General features: G+C 41.2%; 1 protein-coding gene across 1 annotated transcript; it reads right to left on the reverse strand.

Annotated features, from left to right (window-relative positions):
• Positions 1-6,952: 6,952 nt before the first annotated feature.
• CHCHD7 (coiled-coil-helix-coiled-coil-helix domain containing 7) lies at positions 6,953-17,146 on the reverse strand. The gene is made up of 4 exons (XM_075272138.1): positions 17,011-17,146; positions 10,606-10,668; positions 9,952-10,050; positions 6,953-7,123 (listed from the first exon to the last, which is right to left on the reverse strand). The coding sequence occupies exons 2-4, from the start codon at positions 10,654-10,656 to the stop codon at positions 7,019-7,021; spliced, it is 255 nt and encodes an 84-aa protein (XP_075128239.1). The 5' UTR covers positions 10,657-10,668; positions 17,011-17,146; the 3' UTR covers positions 6,953-7,018.
• Positions 17,147-17,180: the final 34 nt, after the last annotated feature.

Consider the following 17,180-nt stretch of genomic DNA (forward strand, 5'->3'; position numbering starts at 1 on the left):
ATGGTCATGTAATATACAGTCCATGGTCATGTGATGTACAGTCCATGGTCATGTAATATACAGTCCATGGTCATGTGATGTACAGTCCATGGTCATGTGATATACACACAGGTGCACAGCTCATTACTAGGCAGATGTTTACTGTGCTGTGACAATAACTAGATGTGTACCTATGAGTTCATCACATGACCATGGACTGTATATCACATGACCATGGACCGTATATCACATGACCATGGACCGTATATCACATGACCATGGACTGATTTTTATCCACTGGAAGTAAACAATGAGATGAAGAGTCTGTTTTTTTTGTTTGATTTTTTTCATGCCCATTTTACATTGGTTTTCAAAGACCTTTCATAGACTTGAATCTATTGAGAGATCCGTTAAAACTGACGAAAATAGGATGTAAAACAGAGCTATTTTTGTGAATAAGGCTTAAGGGGGTTAGTAGAGAAGACATCACATAGTCAGAAGTCTGCAGACACTCAAGCATCACATCTATGTTTTTGTTTCTTTACATCTCAGTCTATTGATGGCTCCTTCCACATGTCATTCCCTTTATGCTTCTATAACAGCCTCCACTCTATGCAGTAGACTTTCAATGAGAATTTGGAATATGGCTGCAGGGAATCCAGTTCATTCAGCGACAAGAGTGTTAGTTAGTTAGAAGGAGCACTATTACATAAGAAGGTCTTTGTTATAAAGCTCACATTACAAATCAACCCAAAGGATTTTTGAGAACCTTGCTTTAAACATGAAAGTGTCCTAAAACTGTGAAAAAATTAGTGAAATCATAATATTCAAAAGGACGTCATTATAGCAATATTGTGCTTTTCTGGAGAAGGTTAGTTGTGTGGCGATAAGTAGTAAGTTCAATGTTGCCATATGGTGAAGTGTAATTCATCACAATAGAAATCATTTCCACTGGTGACCATGATAGTCTCGCTCCACAGCAAACCATCCATAAGACACTGCTGAATAGCTGTGAGATGCTTCTTCTTCAGGAGAAGAGTTGGAAACCACAGTGTTACAGTGCTAAGAGAATGTATAATTATCAATTACAGAATTCAAGGCTCAGAGAGTTCATCTTGCCTTTAATGAGAAAAGAGCCATGGTGCACGATAGACACCAATGTACAAGTCAGAAAAACAACCGTGGTGATTTTTCACTTTTTCAAGCATTTTATAACAATGTCTCTCAACTGCACCTTTAAGATCTAGCTGGATTATACATTGAGTACTAATAAATTTGACCTATATAACAACCTATCTAAGCTAATATCACACACCTTTCATGTATGTCGTTAGTCTATTCTTCCATGTAGGAAGAAATAGTAAGTGAACCTCTGTGTTAATTACTCCCCCGGGTGATTCAATTAATATAAAGCTAGATGTGTGCTTCACAAGTACTTTGACCATTAAATAAAGGCACACAATGTCTGGTTACTGACAGATTTGTTCTTCTCAAGAAATATTAGATGTTGGGAATAACTGAGACCTGTTAGAGAGTATATAGTATACATTCAGTGTGAAGGCTCCGCTGCGAATCCATAGGAATGAATGGGAGCAGCCGACACACAGCCTTAACCCTCTGCACTTTGGCTGCCTCCATTCATTCTAATGGGAGACTAAACTTACATCTCTAATAGCTACTTACCTCCAGAGATGGCTGCTCCGGTGTTCTTCGCCTCGCTGCCGCTCCACGCTGCTCTTCTCGCCTCGCTGCCCCACCTCCCAGGTTAGTGTTTAAAGAGCTAGGAAGGCGGGGCTTGTGGCTTAGGAGAGTGTGGGCGGGTACACGACACGTCTCCCCTCCCAGTGCCCGCCCACACTCTCCTAACCCGCCCACACTCTCCTAACCTGGCAGGAAGGGGGCAGCAAGGCAAGAAGAGCAGCGTGGAGTGGCAGTGAGGCGAAGAAGAACACCGGAGCAGCCATCTCTGCAGGTAAGTGGACACCAGGGGGGACTAAGTAGCCAGAGGATTAAAAAAAAAAATCCTCTGGCTACTTAGTGATTCACTACACAGCGTGGATTGTAACAATTAAAGCATTCAATTGTTAGATTCCATGCTGTATAGTGAATAGGATTGCTTTTAAAATCTGATCTCCGATTAATAACAAAATCCCATTGACTTGCATTGGGATCGAGATCGGAAATCGGATTTTAAAATCGATCCTGAAAAGTCAAGATTGGCTCAACCCTAGTAAAGACCTAAATGTTTGTCAATCCACAGTACACAGAAAAGTTCAACTGTTGCTACTCTCTCTAGGAACTGGCACCTTGTCAAGATCACTCTAAGGGTAGAATGGCCAATCATAAAACAGGGGAGAAATAACCAAAAGGTAACAGCAGGCAACCTACTGAATTCTATACAAACTGTAAAAACCACTGTTTATGAGTTCACCATTAGAAAAACACTAAACAAGAAAGTGTTCATATCGGAGCACCAGACGGTATACACAGCAGAGTAAGGGCAAAAAGTCAAGTAGTTGTGTAGCTGCAGGTCAGTATGCTGTTTACTTCACACTAGATTACACAGTCCAGTCACATTAGTGTGACCACAGCCTACTTTTGACGTCAACGTTAAATAACCAATCGCAGAAGGCACGTGTCATCAGCCATCTGGGTGCACTCATCATTGTGGAAGGCACGATGGATCAACACACGTATGCATCTATCCTTGCGGACCATGTTCACCCCTACATGTGAATTGTTTTTCCTCAGGATGACAGCATCTACCATAAAGCTTGCAGTGTACGTGCGTGGTTCGAGGAGCACCAGGATGAGTTTACCGTACTCCCTTGCCCAGCAAATTCCCCAGACTTGAACCTTGGCTGAAGCAACCAGAGAAATGCTTAAGGCTGAGGCCGCACGTTGTAGAAATATTTTTTTTTTAATTGCAGATTTTGTTGCAATTTTTTGAATGGCCACAAGATGAATGAGAGATATATATAAAGTGCTTATACTTCTCCTTCTGCTCAATCCACTCTTGGCTTTGGCTCAAAAAACCTGAACAAAATCTACAACAAAAAAAGCTGCGTTTCTGCAATGTCGGGCCTTAGCCTAAAGCACAAAATATCAAGTAACTCAACTAAAAAAATAGTTGAAACGATAACTCTTTTGGAATGGCCAAGTCAGAGTCCTGATTTTAAAGCAGATCGGTCACCAAGTACAAAATACTAAATACCGTACATCATTGGATTCTTGCTGTACTTCTGATCAATTTGGCATTTTGTTTTTCAAGTCCATTCAGGGCTCGTTCACATCTGCGCCGGTCTCTGTTCTGCAAGTTTCCGTTTCCTGCACAAAACAGAGGCAGGAGACGGAAACCTCCAGGACTCTTTCATACCTATTCATTTGAATGGGTTTGAAAGATATCCGGCCGTGAGCGTTTTATGCTCTCCGCTGTGAAACCGGTTTTTTTAAACCGGACACAGAGTCGGACCGGCTGGACCCGATCTGACAGCTTTCCGTCTTCCGCATGCAGAAGACGGAAGCCACAGAATGGACTGCCGAACGCAGGTGTGAACCTAGCGTCAGCCGTCTGTTATAGTCTATAGGTTCCACAGGTTTCTGTGTGTAACTGCTTTTTAAGCAGATAGGGTTTCCTTTTTTCAGGTCCCCAAGCAGAACCGAAGGACAGAAACCCGAACATTAGTGTGAACCTAGCGTAATACAGTTTATGCTTCTTTTTCAAATTTTTTTCATCATTTGTTGTGAATAAATGAGGACAGAAACACTGTACAAGGGTAGGTCTGCCTTCAAATGAGAAGTGGCTATAACTAAATACACAGTCCAGTCATAGTAATGTGAGCACCGCCTACTTTTGACATCAACATTAAATAACCAATCACAGAAGGCTCGTGTCATCAGCCATCTGGGTGCACTCATCATTGTGGAAGGCACGATGGATCAACACACATATGCATCTATCCTTAAGGACCATGTTCACATGCAAATTTTTTTTTCCTCAGGATGATGGCATCTACCAGCAGGACAATGCGATATGTCAAAGCTCGCAGTGCATGTGTGTGGTTCGAGGAGCACCAGGATGAGTTTACCATACTCTCTTGGCCAGCAAACTCCCCAGACTTGAACCCAATCAAGAATCTGTCGTACCACCTCAATCAGATTGTTCTCTCCATGGATGCTCAACTGCATAACCTAGCACAGCTTGCCACAGCACTGAAGTCGGCATGGCTCAACATCCCAGTGACATCATCACAACATCCCCTCTCTTCCTGCACGTCTCGCAGCGGTCCGTTCTGCCAAAGGTGGTTATTCTGGATTTTGACAGGTGGTCACATTAATGTGACTGGTCTGTGTACATCGGTATCTGCTGATCAAATCTCGCAGCTACTTAAAAGTCAGACTCATTTTCTACTATTAAACCCCTATAGCACATGGCTCCATTTTTCAAAACTGACACATTATGTGGTAAAAACTTACGTGGTGATGTTTTTTTCAGTGACACAAACTTCCTGTTAGTGACTCACTTTGGTCAATATTTTTTGCATTTATTTTTGAAAAAAAAAATTGAGTATTTGGGAAAAAGTAACAACCTACTGCTCTGCTTTTCAGTCATATCACCCAAACTAGTTATATTAATTACTGTACTGAATTTATTTTAATCATTCATGAATTTATTTTGTACGTTACAAAGGTTACAAAAAAAGAATTCCCAAACCTTTTTTTTTTTTTAATAGGGATCACTTCAGTAGAGATTTAAAGGCCTATATATCAAATCATCCCATTTTCAGAACTACACAGTTCATTAACCTCTTAAATGTTTTATGGGTGTCAAAACAAAATAGATGTGAAATGTTTTTTTGTTTTTTTTTAATACATTCATTTAGCCCTAATTCACAAGGAGTCAAAGAAGAAAATGCATTACACAATTTGTTATGCAATTTCTCCCAAGTAGAGAAATACCACACGTTTATATAACCTGCTGTTTGGTCACAGGACAGGATGCCGAATGGGAAGGAAAACCACTGCAAGAGTAGATTTTTCTGAACTAGTTTTCGGTTGCCATGTCTCATTTGCAGAGCCCCCAAATAGTGCCCCCTATGTTGGAAACTACACTCCTCATGGAACTTATCAAGGGGTACAGTGAACATCTTGACCCTACAGCTGTGTCACAGATTTTATTAATAGTGGAATGTGAAAATTAAAAATTACTCCCCCCCCCCCCCAAAGAAAAAAAACAAAAAAAACACTAAGACAAGGAATTACAAGAGAAAATGTGACCCACAATTTGAAATGCAATTTCCTCTGCATGCAAATACCCCGTCTTGATACAACTGCTGTTTGGGCACAAAAGGTGGGGGAGCCCCATTAGGCTTTTGGAAGGCACAGTCATTTTCAGGAGCCATGACACATTAGAAGAGCCCCTAAGGTGGAAGAGTAGGGGGAATGTATCAACTGCAAATCCTAAAAATTTTGGCAAGGATGATAGTGATAATTTTTACCCCACAGGCGTTTTCCAAAAAGTAATGTTCATCGGAGGTTGCAAAGTGAAAATTTTAATTTTCACAGATATATGCTATTTCAGTGCCCGATGTGGCATACCTACATTTCTTGCCTGTTCACTGTACAGTATAAATTACATACTTTTTTTTTTTTTTTGGTTGGCACCATTATAGCCAATTCATATATTTTTATGTATTACTAAAATTATTCAAAATAAAAATCTATTTAAGAAAAAAAGATTGTTTTTTCATCTCCATCATAACATTTTTATTTTTCTGTTGACAGAGCTGGTTATTTTTTGCGAGATGAGCTGTGCTTTTCACTGGTACATATCACTTTGTATTCCATACTACTGTTGTTGACAATGATGAGCCGCCTATATTCAGCAAATTGCATCCATCGATGGTTTGCCTGCTCCGACATTTTGGCAGCTCTCAAGCTGTCCTGATGCTGATTTTGTTCCTCACGCCGTGCCTGTGATTGTTCCGGCATCTCAGCTGCTCGCTGGGATGCCATATAATGAGCGTGTTGTCGGCGTTGATGATCCGCCTGCTCCGGCAGCTGTCAAGCTGGCCTGCCACTGAACTCATACCTCGCGCTGGGCCCGTAATTGTTCCAGCATCTCCAGAGCTCGCTGGGAAACCATATAATGAGCGTGTTATTGGCGTCGATCTCCCTGAGCTCTGCTTGAGGAGAACACTGTAGACTTCTGGCTACCTTCATAGCTGTCGTTGTTTTAGAATTTTGTGACAAATTAGATTTTCTTTTTCCTGACATGTCTAAAATTAGCAAACAGACAATTTGGATTAAAGGTGTTTTCCCATCCAGTGTGTCAACATGTTGCCTGGAGCTGATCAGATAATATGCAAATGCATGTACAGAATCCACTGAGGGTTATCTGTGTGTTTATCAGAACCTGAGATAAGCTTCTGCAAGAGCAGTGTAATATAGTATGTGAACATAAATTCATAACAGTCGTGAAGCCATGTCATTTACTGGGATAAATAGTAGCTTGTGCGTTAATCCAGGTTACAAACTATCTATATGCCAAATTTCATTCAAATCCGTTAAGCTGTTTTTGCGTGATTGAGTAACAAACATCCAAACACACAAACTTTTATAATATTATAAGTAGGAAGGATTTTGTTTTTTTGAAATGCCAAAAAATTGGTATTTCTGGCTTTTTTTATGATGTTCACCATACTGGTTAACTCATGTCTTAGGTTTACAAATATGTATTTTCTTTACAATGGAAAAAGGGACATTTATGTAGAGATATTTTGGAGTACAACAACATTTTAGCAAGAAGAAATAACGTTTCTATAGAAATTTTGTTTTCAGCTCAACATGTTATCTTATGATTTTGTAAATTGGACTCATTTAGACAAAGGGATTACTACTGCTCATAACAATTGCAGAAAAAAATATCCATGTAAATGCAGCTGTAAGAAACGTACAATATCTTTAATGCACATAGAACTTTCCTCATACACGGAGGTAAGTAAATAAAACAGGATAATATACAAACATTGCTGGTCCTTCAGTATGGCAGCTTGTCAAAAGATGCCAGGATTTGTTTTCTTTCCTCGGGTGTTGGCATTGCAGGAGTCACACCATCTCGCCGTCTCTCCAACATAATCGTGTGCTAGAATAAAAGAGGTCAAAGATTTACACTGACACATTTAGACTATAGATAATCTACTATCACCTAGCCTCAGGCCTCATTCACATTTGTGTATTTGTAAGACAAATCCAGAGGTGGATGTAAAACATAGCAAAGGTGCAGATGTTTTATTATACTTTCTATCTATTTTTGTTCCACTCTTTATTTGAATATAAAAAAGGTTTACACAAAATATACAATAGTGAGTGAGGTCCTTGTGTACTTTCACCTGCTAGTAATATGCACTGTAGTGTCTGTATTATGGTTACGATACCCAAACCTCTAAATAAGACATAGACTACCAAAGGACCATAATATTTTACGATGTGGTAAAACCAAATAGTGTACAGAAAGGATGGTCTCAGACACAAACCATACTTAGCAATGGGGTAGGGCTGGGCAAGTAACCAAAATAATTAGATTAATTTGTCCTTAAAGGTTCGGACAATTCTGTTTATTTAACACTTGTCAAACAGATTTTTTTGAAATCTTAAAATGGCACTGACGCCCTCTCAGCTCTGACCATTTTTGGGGTGCAATAACCGCCAGGTCTCTGCTGTATTACACAGTGGAAATCCGGTGGTAATGAGAACTCTGATTCCTGGAATTAAATGCTTATAGAGCCACCCCGCAGTGGAACCCTTCCCATCTTTTATTGCTTATTCAGCTCAAGTGCACCAAGACCATGGGAGCCATCCAGTTAATATGGCAGCCGGGAGCCTTTTGAGGGCTCCCAGACCTGTCAAAGTAATGTAACTACAGGCCTGCCTTCGGCTTCAATAGTTATACAAGGATTGTCCCATAGACTGCAATACTGTTATACTGCAGTCTACTGTACAAGTGATCTCATAATCGCAAGTTCAAGTCCCCCTGGGCTAAAATAAATGTAAAGAAAGTAAATGAAAGTTTCTAAAAGTATTAAAAATTGTGATCCTCTATGCTATAGGATAAACTGCTGATAGGTGGGGTTGAGACCCTATCTATCCTGGGAATGGAGTTGTTTTACTGCATTCTGAATGCAGATGCACTCCTGCTCCTATTTATTTCAATGAGAGGGCTGAAAATAGCTGAAGTACACTTGTCCAGTATTCCCATCAAAGTGAATGGCAGCTGGGATGCGCATATTCACTGCAACTACATTCACAACAGGGGTAAGGATCTGTTCATCATATGAGATAAACCCTAATATAAGCAAAGACAAATCGCTAATTTGTCCCCAAAAATCAAAACAACACACCATCCCAAAAATGGTATAAATTACAACTACATTGTGTATCACAAAAAAATTCCACCTTACACAGCTCCATACACAGTCAGAAACATAAAAAAAGTTATAGGTATCAGAATTTGGCAACTAAAATTATAAGACTATAAGGAAATAGAGATTCAAACCAAAAATCGTCCATAGGCTTCAAAAAAAAATAAAAAAATTTAGATTTCATTTTTTGGCAAAAATCAATGAGCCCATGGGCTTTATGCCGATTAGCCCGCATTAAACGTTTCGGGCACATTTCTATTTTCCCCCCACAGTTATACTTGTAGACACTGAGGTGTTGGCTATAAGCCATTGTGCTAATATATGTTACTAGACTATTGTGATCATTAGACCTCATCCACATCTTCTCATACTGCTCAGCAATTGCATCAGTGACGTTTCTGGAGATGAGGACCTTAATATATTTGGTCCTTTATAAATGTATTATGTACAAAGAGTGTACAAAAAGTATATTTCCAAGAAAATCCTCAGATTCATCCAGAAAGGGGGAGTTGAAGAATTCCCCTTTGATCAATTCAAGCAGTCTGGTGGTGGCTACATACGAAGGAAACCAAAACGAAAAGTGGCTTTGGATATGTGCATCTCCCTCCAGTGCAGGGCTGCTGTAACCATAGGGCCAACGGAGCACCTGCACTGAGGGCTCCCTAAACCTCCTCGGTTCAAGGACAGTCCCACATTTCGGGCTCTGTTCCAGGCGATAGCCAGCGATTATGACTCTGTGTCTTTAGGACACAGATAGAGGTTGAATACAATAGTGTAGCATGGAGATATCAGCTATGTGCTCCATTATTCAGCCGTTGGCCAGTGATGTCTGCAGCAGGGAAACACAATGCCCGCCAGGCCGCAGACATCATTACAGCCAGAGCCCGCAGGTCCATGGGAATGAGGTAAGACAAGCATTCTTTGCTTTTATAACACTGGTGGTTGAGGGTGCATTGGGCTTTATGAGAGCTTGGGGAGGGGAAAGTAAATTATGTGGGGTGGGTGAGGGGGGCACCAACAAATAGTATTAAAGCGGTCCTGCTCCAGTGTATAGGAGTTTCTTAGAAGGATGTCTGTCACCAGAACCTAGCATGTCAACCCAGTCCCACAGACAGGTTAGGGCCACCTGAATAAATGTAACTGTTCCTACATTTCTGAGACATAGTTAATATACAAATCAGGTCTTTGGAGCAATGGTGATGAGGCCTCAGTAATAGTGATATCTAATGGATCTCTTTGTGTTGGCCGCACCCAACAGCATCCCTTTGATGCGATCGCTAGGTGCTCATGCACCGACAGGGGGCCCCTGCATCACCCCCTCACAAGCCTCTCTAAAAAAAACTTTGCATTGCTATGTATTATAGTAGCAATCACGCCACCTAGTGTTCAAGTCCCAACACTAAAATAAAGTGTGAACTAAAAAAAATAAAAAAGCCATTTCCCAATTCCCAAGATCTTGTGTTCAACATATACACTACTTATTTTATATATAATACATGTATAATATATATTCAATCACATTTTACATTACCTTTACAAGATCTGAACTTACCCAAAACCTTCGGCACACTTTATATCTGTGAAAATAGAACCCGCACATGTCTTTTTGGAAGTTGTTTGCCTCCAAGCATTTTGATGAAGCGTCACTTTCCTTTAAGAGAGATTGGAAATAATTTCTTTATCTGTAATGCATTTCTATTATATTAGATAATTAATTTTAGATTCAATTACTTAAATCACGTTAAGACAAAACAATCTAGACAGGACATGTACCGCATCATCATCATCATCAGATTACCTTAAACCCATATTTCCTAAGACTTCATTATATATATATATATATATATATATATATATATATATATATATATATTCTAATATACAGTAAAGTTCCTTTAGCCGGGCACCAGTGTGACCGGATAATCAGAAATTTATTTTCAAGGAATTTTATTGCATATTACACTCAATACTACTTTGATTATTTACTGTTTTCTTTCAATTAAATTCTTCTGACATTAGAAAAGACCATGACCATACCAAGGCCACTTTCACACAGTTATATACTTTTTTGGCCATGTGAAAGTGGCCTAAGACAGAGGAGTAGAAAAGGTGATTATTGTAATTGTTGGTTAGTACATTATAAAGAATTTACTACAACAGCATAAAAAGGAAAAAAATCTGTCCATCGGACATGTAGTCAACCAACCTCCAAACATGGATTGGCATCAACAGCTCTCAAATTCCTCTTTGAAGACATCTTGTTCAAGAACTAGAACATATAAAAGCAAGTAGAATCATCACAGAACATCTAGAAAAGCTGTAAAGGGAGTCTGTCATCAAGGGAAAGCATATAAAGCAGCACTATAGTTAGGTCAGACTAACCTGAATGTAACACTTTTCTCCACCATGCAAATGTGTGCCCCCTATTCCCGAAATATACATTTACTTCCCAATGTACAAAAGAGCAATCTGGAGATCTGAGGGTGGCTTCGCTGCTCCAAACCGCTGCGCCCCACACTGCCCTCCTTTCCTTCTCCCTTCTGTGAGTGACAAAGCCATGGATCTTGCCTGGCCCAGTGTCTTAGGCTGAGTTCACACGGGGTATCAATGAGAGCCGTCTTTTTGGTCAGGATTTTGAGGCGGATACGGCCTCAAAATCCTGACCAAAAAGATGGTTCCCATTGATTTCAATGGGAGCCGGTCATTTCTTTTTTCCAGGAGCCATTTGTTCCAGCTCCCGGAAAAAAGAAAGGACATGCTCATTCTTCAGGCGGATTGTGCCTCGCGGAAGACACTCCCGCCCGACTTGGCCCGTTCATTGGGGCTTAACCCGGATCGCAGTGCTGCGACTGGATGCCGATGCACTGCACCGACATCCAGTCGTGGCTGCCCTGTATTTTGGACCGGAACCTGAGGTGGCCTCCGCATCAAATTCCAATCTAAAATACTCCATCTGAACTCAGCCTTAGTGTTTGCACCGGCGTATTAAAGTAGTGTAAGGTGTAGCAGTTTGAACCAACAAAGCCACCCCTGGTGCTCCAGATTGCTCATTTGCACATTGTGAGATTAATTAACATGTCCGGAACAGAGGCATGAATTTTCATGGGGAAAAAATGTTGTTACATTCAGGTAATCCTGTCCTATCTAAGTGTGTTGCTGGTTTAATACACTTCATACTGGTGACAGTCTCTCTTTAACAGGAGCTGTTCACCTTGGATATGCTATGCAATGTATGGGAAGAATGTTCTAGACCAGGAGGAGCTAACAAGTCATTTATCTATGTAAATCTTTGCTTCTCCTGGGCTGAGGACTCTAATGGACAGTTCTATCAGTTCTACAGCTATCTCTGTATGTAAAATATAATAGTCTGCTATATAACACGATGCCTATGGATGACATTGTTTGACGATGACAAGTTCAATGTGACAGGTTTGCTTTATGGGTCACAAAATTGTCAAAATCCTACCAAAAATATTTAAAAAAACGCACCTAAACTTTCACACAGCTCGATTTTGTCAATATTTGTATCAATTAATTTTTGGAATATACTTTAGTAGCAAATTTTAACTCCTTTTTGTGAAATCTTGCCTTTCTCTATTGAGATCTGTACACTATTATCACTAGTTATATGGGGGAGCGTGTGTTCTTGTGTAATGCAGGGAAGCGGAGGCTGCGGTGGGCTGGATTTCTTTAAGGAGATTTACCTCTTGCATTTTAAAACACACGCCTGTGCTTCTGATATCACCTGAAAGATTGCAGTTCTAGCTGTAAATTTTCTAGCAGAATCACAATTTTAGACTGGTTATATCCTTGGAAGTACAGGTAGAAGTGTCATCTTGGTGCCATATCAAAGCTAAGAATCTCATTTCATATGACACTTGCAAGAAAGCACTGTTCTAGGTTTTATATAGCCTAAGATGAGTTTGGGAGATAGATTTGTTGTCTATGATCCCACTGATGGGCGATTTGGTCAATATTTATTACAGACATGAGAAAATAAAAAGTGGGGCAGTCAGAGTTCCTCCCATTTCCTCAAAAGCAGGCACAAGAAAAGGTAAAGTTATGTAGGACCATGCAAACAACGCAGCCATGTAAGTTGTAGATCTCACTACATGGCATCTGCTGCTCTGAAGACTCCGAGAGTAGGGGTAGAATGGAGCGGCAGAGAGGTGACTGCTCCCACCTACCACTGTACTCAACTAAACTCTATTCAAACAAGTTAATTGGTGGGAGTGACGGGTGTCAGACCCCAGCAATCTGATACTGGTGGCCTGTCCAAAAATGAGGGTGAAAGGTTATTCCTTTATGGCACCAGAGTAGATCTGGCACCAGAACTAGATGACAACATCCAGTAAACTGGCAGTGATAGAAGACAACCCAAAAGTATACAAGACCCTGGCAACAAACTGGATCTAATATATTCTGAAGATCTTTGAAGGAAATTCCATTCATAATTGTAGGAAAGAATTGATAGACACTTGTAGTTATTTAATATCATCCAATGTACAAATAGACCAATATCCACCTTACAGCATTAAACCCTCCATCACTATCGGAATAAAACAACTTTACCAAAAACACAAAAGAAACAAAATAGACAAAAACAATATTAGGATATAATTTACCCATGTGGCAAAGAGGCAAACTCCTGCACAACAAGGGCAACACGGTGGTTCAGTGGTTAGCACTGTAGCCTTGCAGTGCTGGAGTCCTGGGTTTGAATCCCGCCAGAAACAACATCTGCAAGGAGTTTGTATGTGCTCCCCATGTTTGCGTGGATTTCCTCCCATTCTACAAAGACATACTGATAGGAGAAAATATGTACATTGTGATCCCTATATGGGGCCCACAGTATACATTAAAAAAAAAACAACTCCTGCAGCTCTAGCCTCAGGGAATGGAACTGAAGCTTCAACATTAGTAATACTCTCCAAAAAGATCAAGTCCAGGCAACGTTTACATACATATCTTATCATGGATGGAGCTGTTTTTTAGTAGGATAAGTTGTATTTTACAATGGCACCAATTTAGTACTCCGACATCTTACTGACTAAATGTTATAGAGGATATATATATATATATATATAATGTGTGTGTATGTATGTAAACTGTTGTACCATGCAGAATAAATAACATGTTAGCTGTATTCCGTGCCTACAATTATAGACATGCTAAATCTGTATTATGATTATGTTTTTCTAATTTTGCACAATAAAATACCATCCTTTAGAATTAAAGCATGCCATACTCACAGAACTATAACATTTCTATTTTTTCCTCAATGGAACTGCCTGAGGGCTTGTTTTTTGTGAGAACTGTCATAATTGGTACCATTCTGCAATACATACTTTTTATTGCAGTGCCTTTATTAGACAATCCCTTTAACAATTGCAGGATAAACATAATAGATCAATATGGATTACTTGGAGAGGTTAGCTTTCAATGCAAATGATCAGAGAAATGAAGGAGCTAGGAAGACCCTAGAGATACATTATTCACATGGATACTAAGAGTCCAAGCCATTACCATCACAAAACAACAAATAAAACATCCATTGCAATATTATTTTACAAATATTACTTGTTTGATCATCTATCATTTATGTCTTAGAAAAAAATACTAAACCAAAAACATTTTGGAGAAAGAAAGTCATAACAAGCACAACAATGATGTAAAATGATGGACTCAAAGAAAATATTAACTATATACTGTATGCTATATGTCCGTTATGTACAAAATTACAATCTAAGGTCAATGCAGCTTTACAAGTCATACAAGTGAATTTCACCTAATATATATATATCTTAATCACTGTGAGAACAGCAGTCACCACAGTGTCCTGATCTTGGGACTTACAGAGGACCTTCCATCACTTCCACCTTTTTGCATTCTTTTATAGGTTGCACATAATCTAATTTGAGGGACACAGTAAAATGCAACATGTCAAAATATTCCTATTTTCCTACAACCTGGCCAGTAACCCTTACCTCTCTGAAAATATTTCCATGGGCCTTTGGCCATCTCACTTTATTTTTCTGTCTGAACTGACTGGGAGTGCACTAGAGAAGAGGAAAATCTTTCTTCACACAACCTACCAAGTACCAACGCGTCCATGAAAAAAGTGGAATCCTCTGTATATTTACAGCATGTAAGGGTGCATTCACACAGAGGAAAATGGTGAGGAATTAGGTGTGGAATTTCAGCGCTGAAAAAAAAGCCTCCCATTGACTTCAATGGGTGTTTTTTTTGCCACACCAAATTCCTCACCATGTTCCTCTGTGGGAACGGACCCTTAACAAGACAACCCTCTATTGCTTGTATTCAGACAATTATCTTCAGGCTAGACCTGACACAATAGAGGACAACTGGGCTATGTGGTGCTCCACAGCTTCAAACAGAGCAAGGCACTAAACCTGGGAACAACCCAGATCAGTGCATGTGTTTTGACACATATGGCGCATCTACAGAAGAGAAAACTGCACCAGACAAATGTGAACACACCCCAAGTGGCTACACACAGGGTATAAACTGCAGCAACTTTGTCACTGAGAACAGATTCCTGGGTTAATAGGCACAGGGAGGGCACTGTGTGTTTACATCTACATAGTATATCCATAGAGAATTCTATATATACTTTCTTTATCCAGGTCAACAGTGAATGTAAACATGTCCTAGAACTGAACTTTTATTTTTTTATGTAGATTGTGAACCCCATATAGAGCTCACAATGTACATTTTTCCCTATCAGTATGTCTTTGGAGATGTTTGTCCTTGTCCTAGGATTCGAACCGAGGACTCCAGCGCTAAAAAGCTGCAATGCTAACCACTGAACCACCGTGTTGCCCCTACATACAATGCAAACTTTGATCTCATCTTGTTCACAGTTCAATAAACTTTATTTATGCAGTGCTGAACAACCCACTTAAACAGAACCACTGCAGCCTATGGAGTCACATGAGGATACTACAGTTCACTATACAGTGGTTCCTAATCTGTGGCTCTCCAGCTGTTACAGAACTGCAACTCTCATCCAGGGACTGTTTTACCCACAAATCAACTGAATAGGGGCCCAATGAGATTGTGGGCCCACTGCTGACCACAAACCAAATAGTATATATTTTTTTATGTAATGCGCAACCCCTCCTTAAGTCACTCAATGTCAGTTCAAGGATCTTACTGTTGATGTGACAGGCAAGTGTGTTGGGGTACTAAGGGAGCAATATACGAGTGTACAGGAACTACGGGGGGTAGTATACAGTGTGTAGCGGGGGCTGCATATAGTGTGTGGAACGGGCACTAAGAGCGGTACACAGTGTAAGTTAGGGCACTAAGAGTTGTATACAGTATGAGGGGAGGTACTAAGAGGGCTGTATACAGTGTGCGAAGGGCACTGAAGGGGCTGTATACAGTACGTCATACAGGCACCAAGGGGCTGTATAGTGGGTGGAACAGGAACCAGGGGGCTGTATACAGTGTGCGAAGGGAACGAAGGGGGCTGTATAAAGTGTGGGGACGAGCACCAAGGCAGCTGTTTACAGTATGTGATACAGGCACCAAGGGGGCTGTATACAGAGGGTGGGACAGACACCAGGGGGCTGTATACAGAGGGTGGGACAGGCACCAGGGGGCTGTATACAGAGGGTGGGACAGGCACCAGGGGGCTGTATACAGAGGGTGGGACAGGCACCAAGGGGGCTGTATACAGAGGGTGGGACAGACACCAGGGGGGCTGTATACAGAGGGTGGGACAGACACCAGGGGGGCTGTATACAGAGGGTGGGACAGACACCAGGGGGCTGTATACAGAGGGTGGGACAGGCACCAGGGGGCTGTATACAGAGGGTGGGACAGGCACCAAGGGGGCTGTATACAGAGGGTGGGACAGACACCAGGGGGGCTGTATACAGAGGGTGGGACAGACACCAGGGGGGCTGTATACCGTGGGTGGGATTAACCCTAGAAATGCCACACTATGCTGAGAGTTGTAGTTGTGCAACAACTTTAGAGCCACAGGTGGAAGACTAAAGCCTACACAATGACAACATGGTGTGTATTCTGCACAAGACTGGAAGGTACAAAGACTCTGCACAACAAGCGGCGCAGAATCGCTCTCCAACATGGCGGAGAATCACTGGACATGGTCACATGACCACTCTTCCATCGTAGGCACCAAATCTAGTTCCAAGATCGATGAAGAATTGTAAGAATTGTAAGCTGATCAGAAAACTATGGCAGTGGATTTGGGGGAAATACTGCACCAGGTCATCTCTAGGCAGGGCAAAGGTCAAGCCCTGAAGGAAAACGAATGTGTCATGTAAAAAAAAGTGACAGGTCATCCTGTGAGTGACAACCTGACTTCTCCTTGGCTCAACCCATTTCCTAGAATGAAGTCTTCCTATCAGTGTCACCCAGAGAAGCCAGGCCGTGGACACAACACCCATGTGCAGCGAGCAGGAGTCATGACCCTGACACAGGCAGCAAGGGCAGCAATGTGACTGAAGGAGACATGTGCAGCAGGCAGCACACATGGCCTGGCCGGGGGTCGTGTTGTGTCATGCAGGTTGTGTGTGCTTGTTGTGGAGGAACCGTGCAGAGGAGCGTCCGCACTCACCTCCCAGCGGTGTGCCGTGACACTAGGCACTGAGGACAGAACGGTGACAAGACCGCCGGCCAGGAAGGTGACAACTACACCCTCTCACAAGCCGGACAACTCCAATTCGAAATACGTCAACTTCTAGCCTCGCTCCCCTTTAAGTAGTAGGACATACTAACCTGCTGGAT

This window comes from Leptodactylus fuscus, chromosome 4 (assembly GCF_031893055.1).
Source record: "Leptodactylus fuscus isolate aLepFus1 chromosome 4, aLepFus1.hap2, whole genome shotgun sequence".
NCBI lineage: Eukaryota > Metazoa > Chordata > Amphibia > Anura > Leptodactylidae > Leptodactylus > Leptodactylus fuscus.

Excerpts from the sequence above, each read along its gene's own strand:
- CHCHD7 (XM_075272138.1), bottom strand. The coding sequence starts at position 10,656 with ATGTCTTCAAAGAGGAATTTGAGAGCTGTTGATGCCAATCCATGTTTG. Across the intron at positions 10,051-10,605 it reads ATGCCAATCCATGTTTGGAG|GAAAGTGACGCTTCATCAAA; the intron begins GTTGGTTGACTA and ends TCTCTCTTAAAG. Across the intron at positions 7,124-9,951 it reads AAGTGTGCCGAAGGTTTTGG|CACACGATTATGTTGGAGAG; the intron begins GTAAGTTCAGAT and ends CTTTTATTCTAG.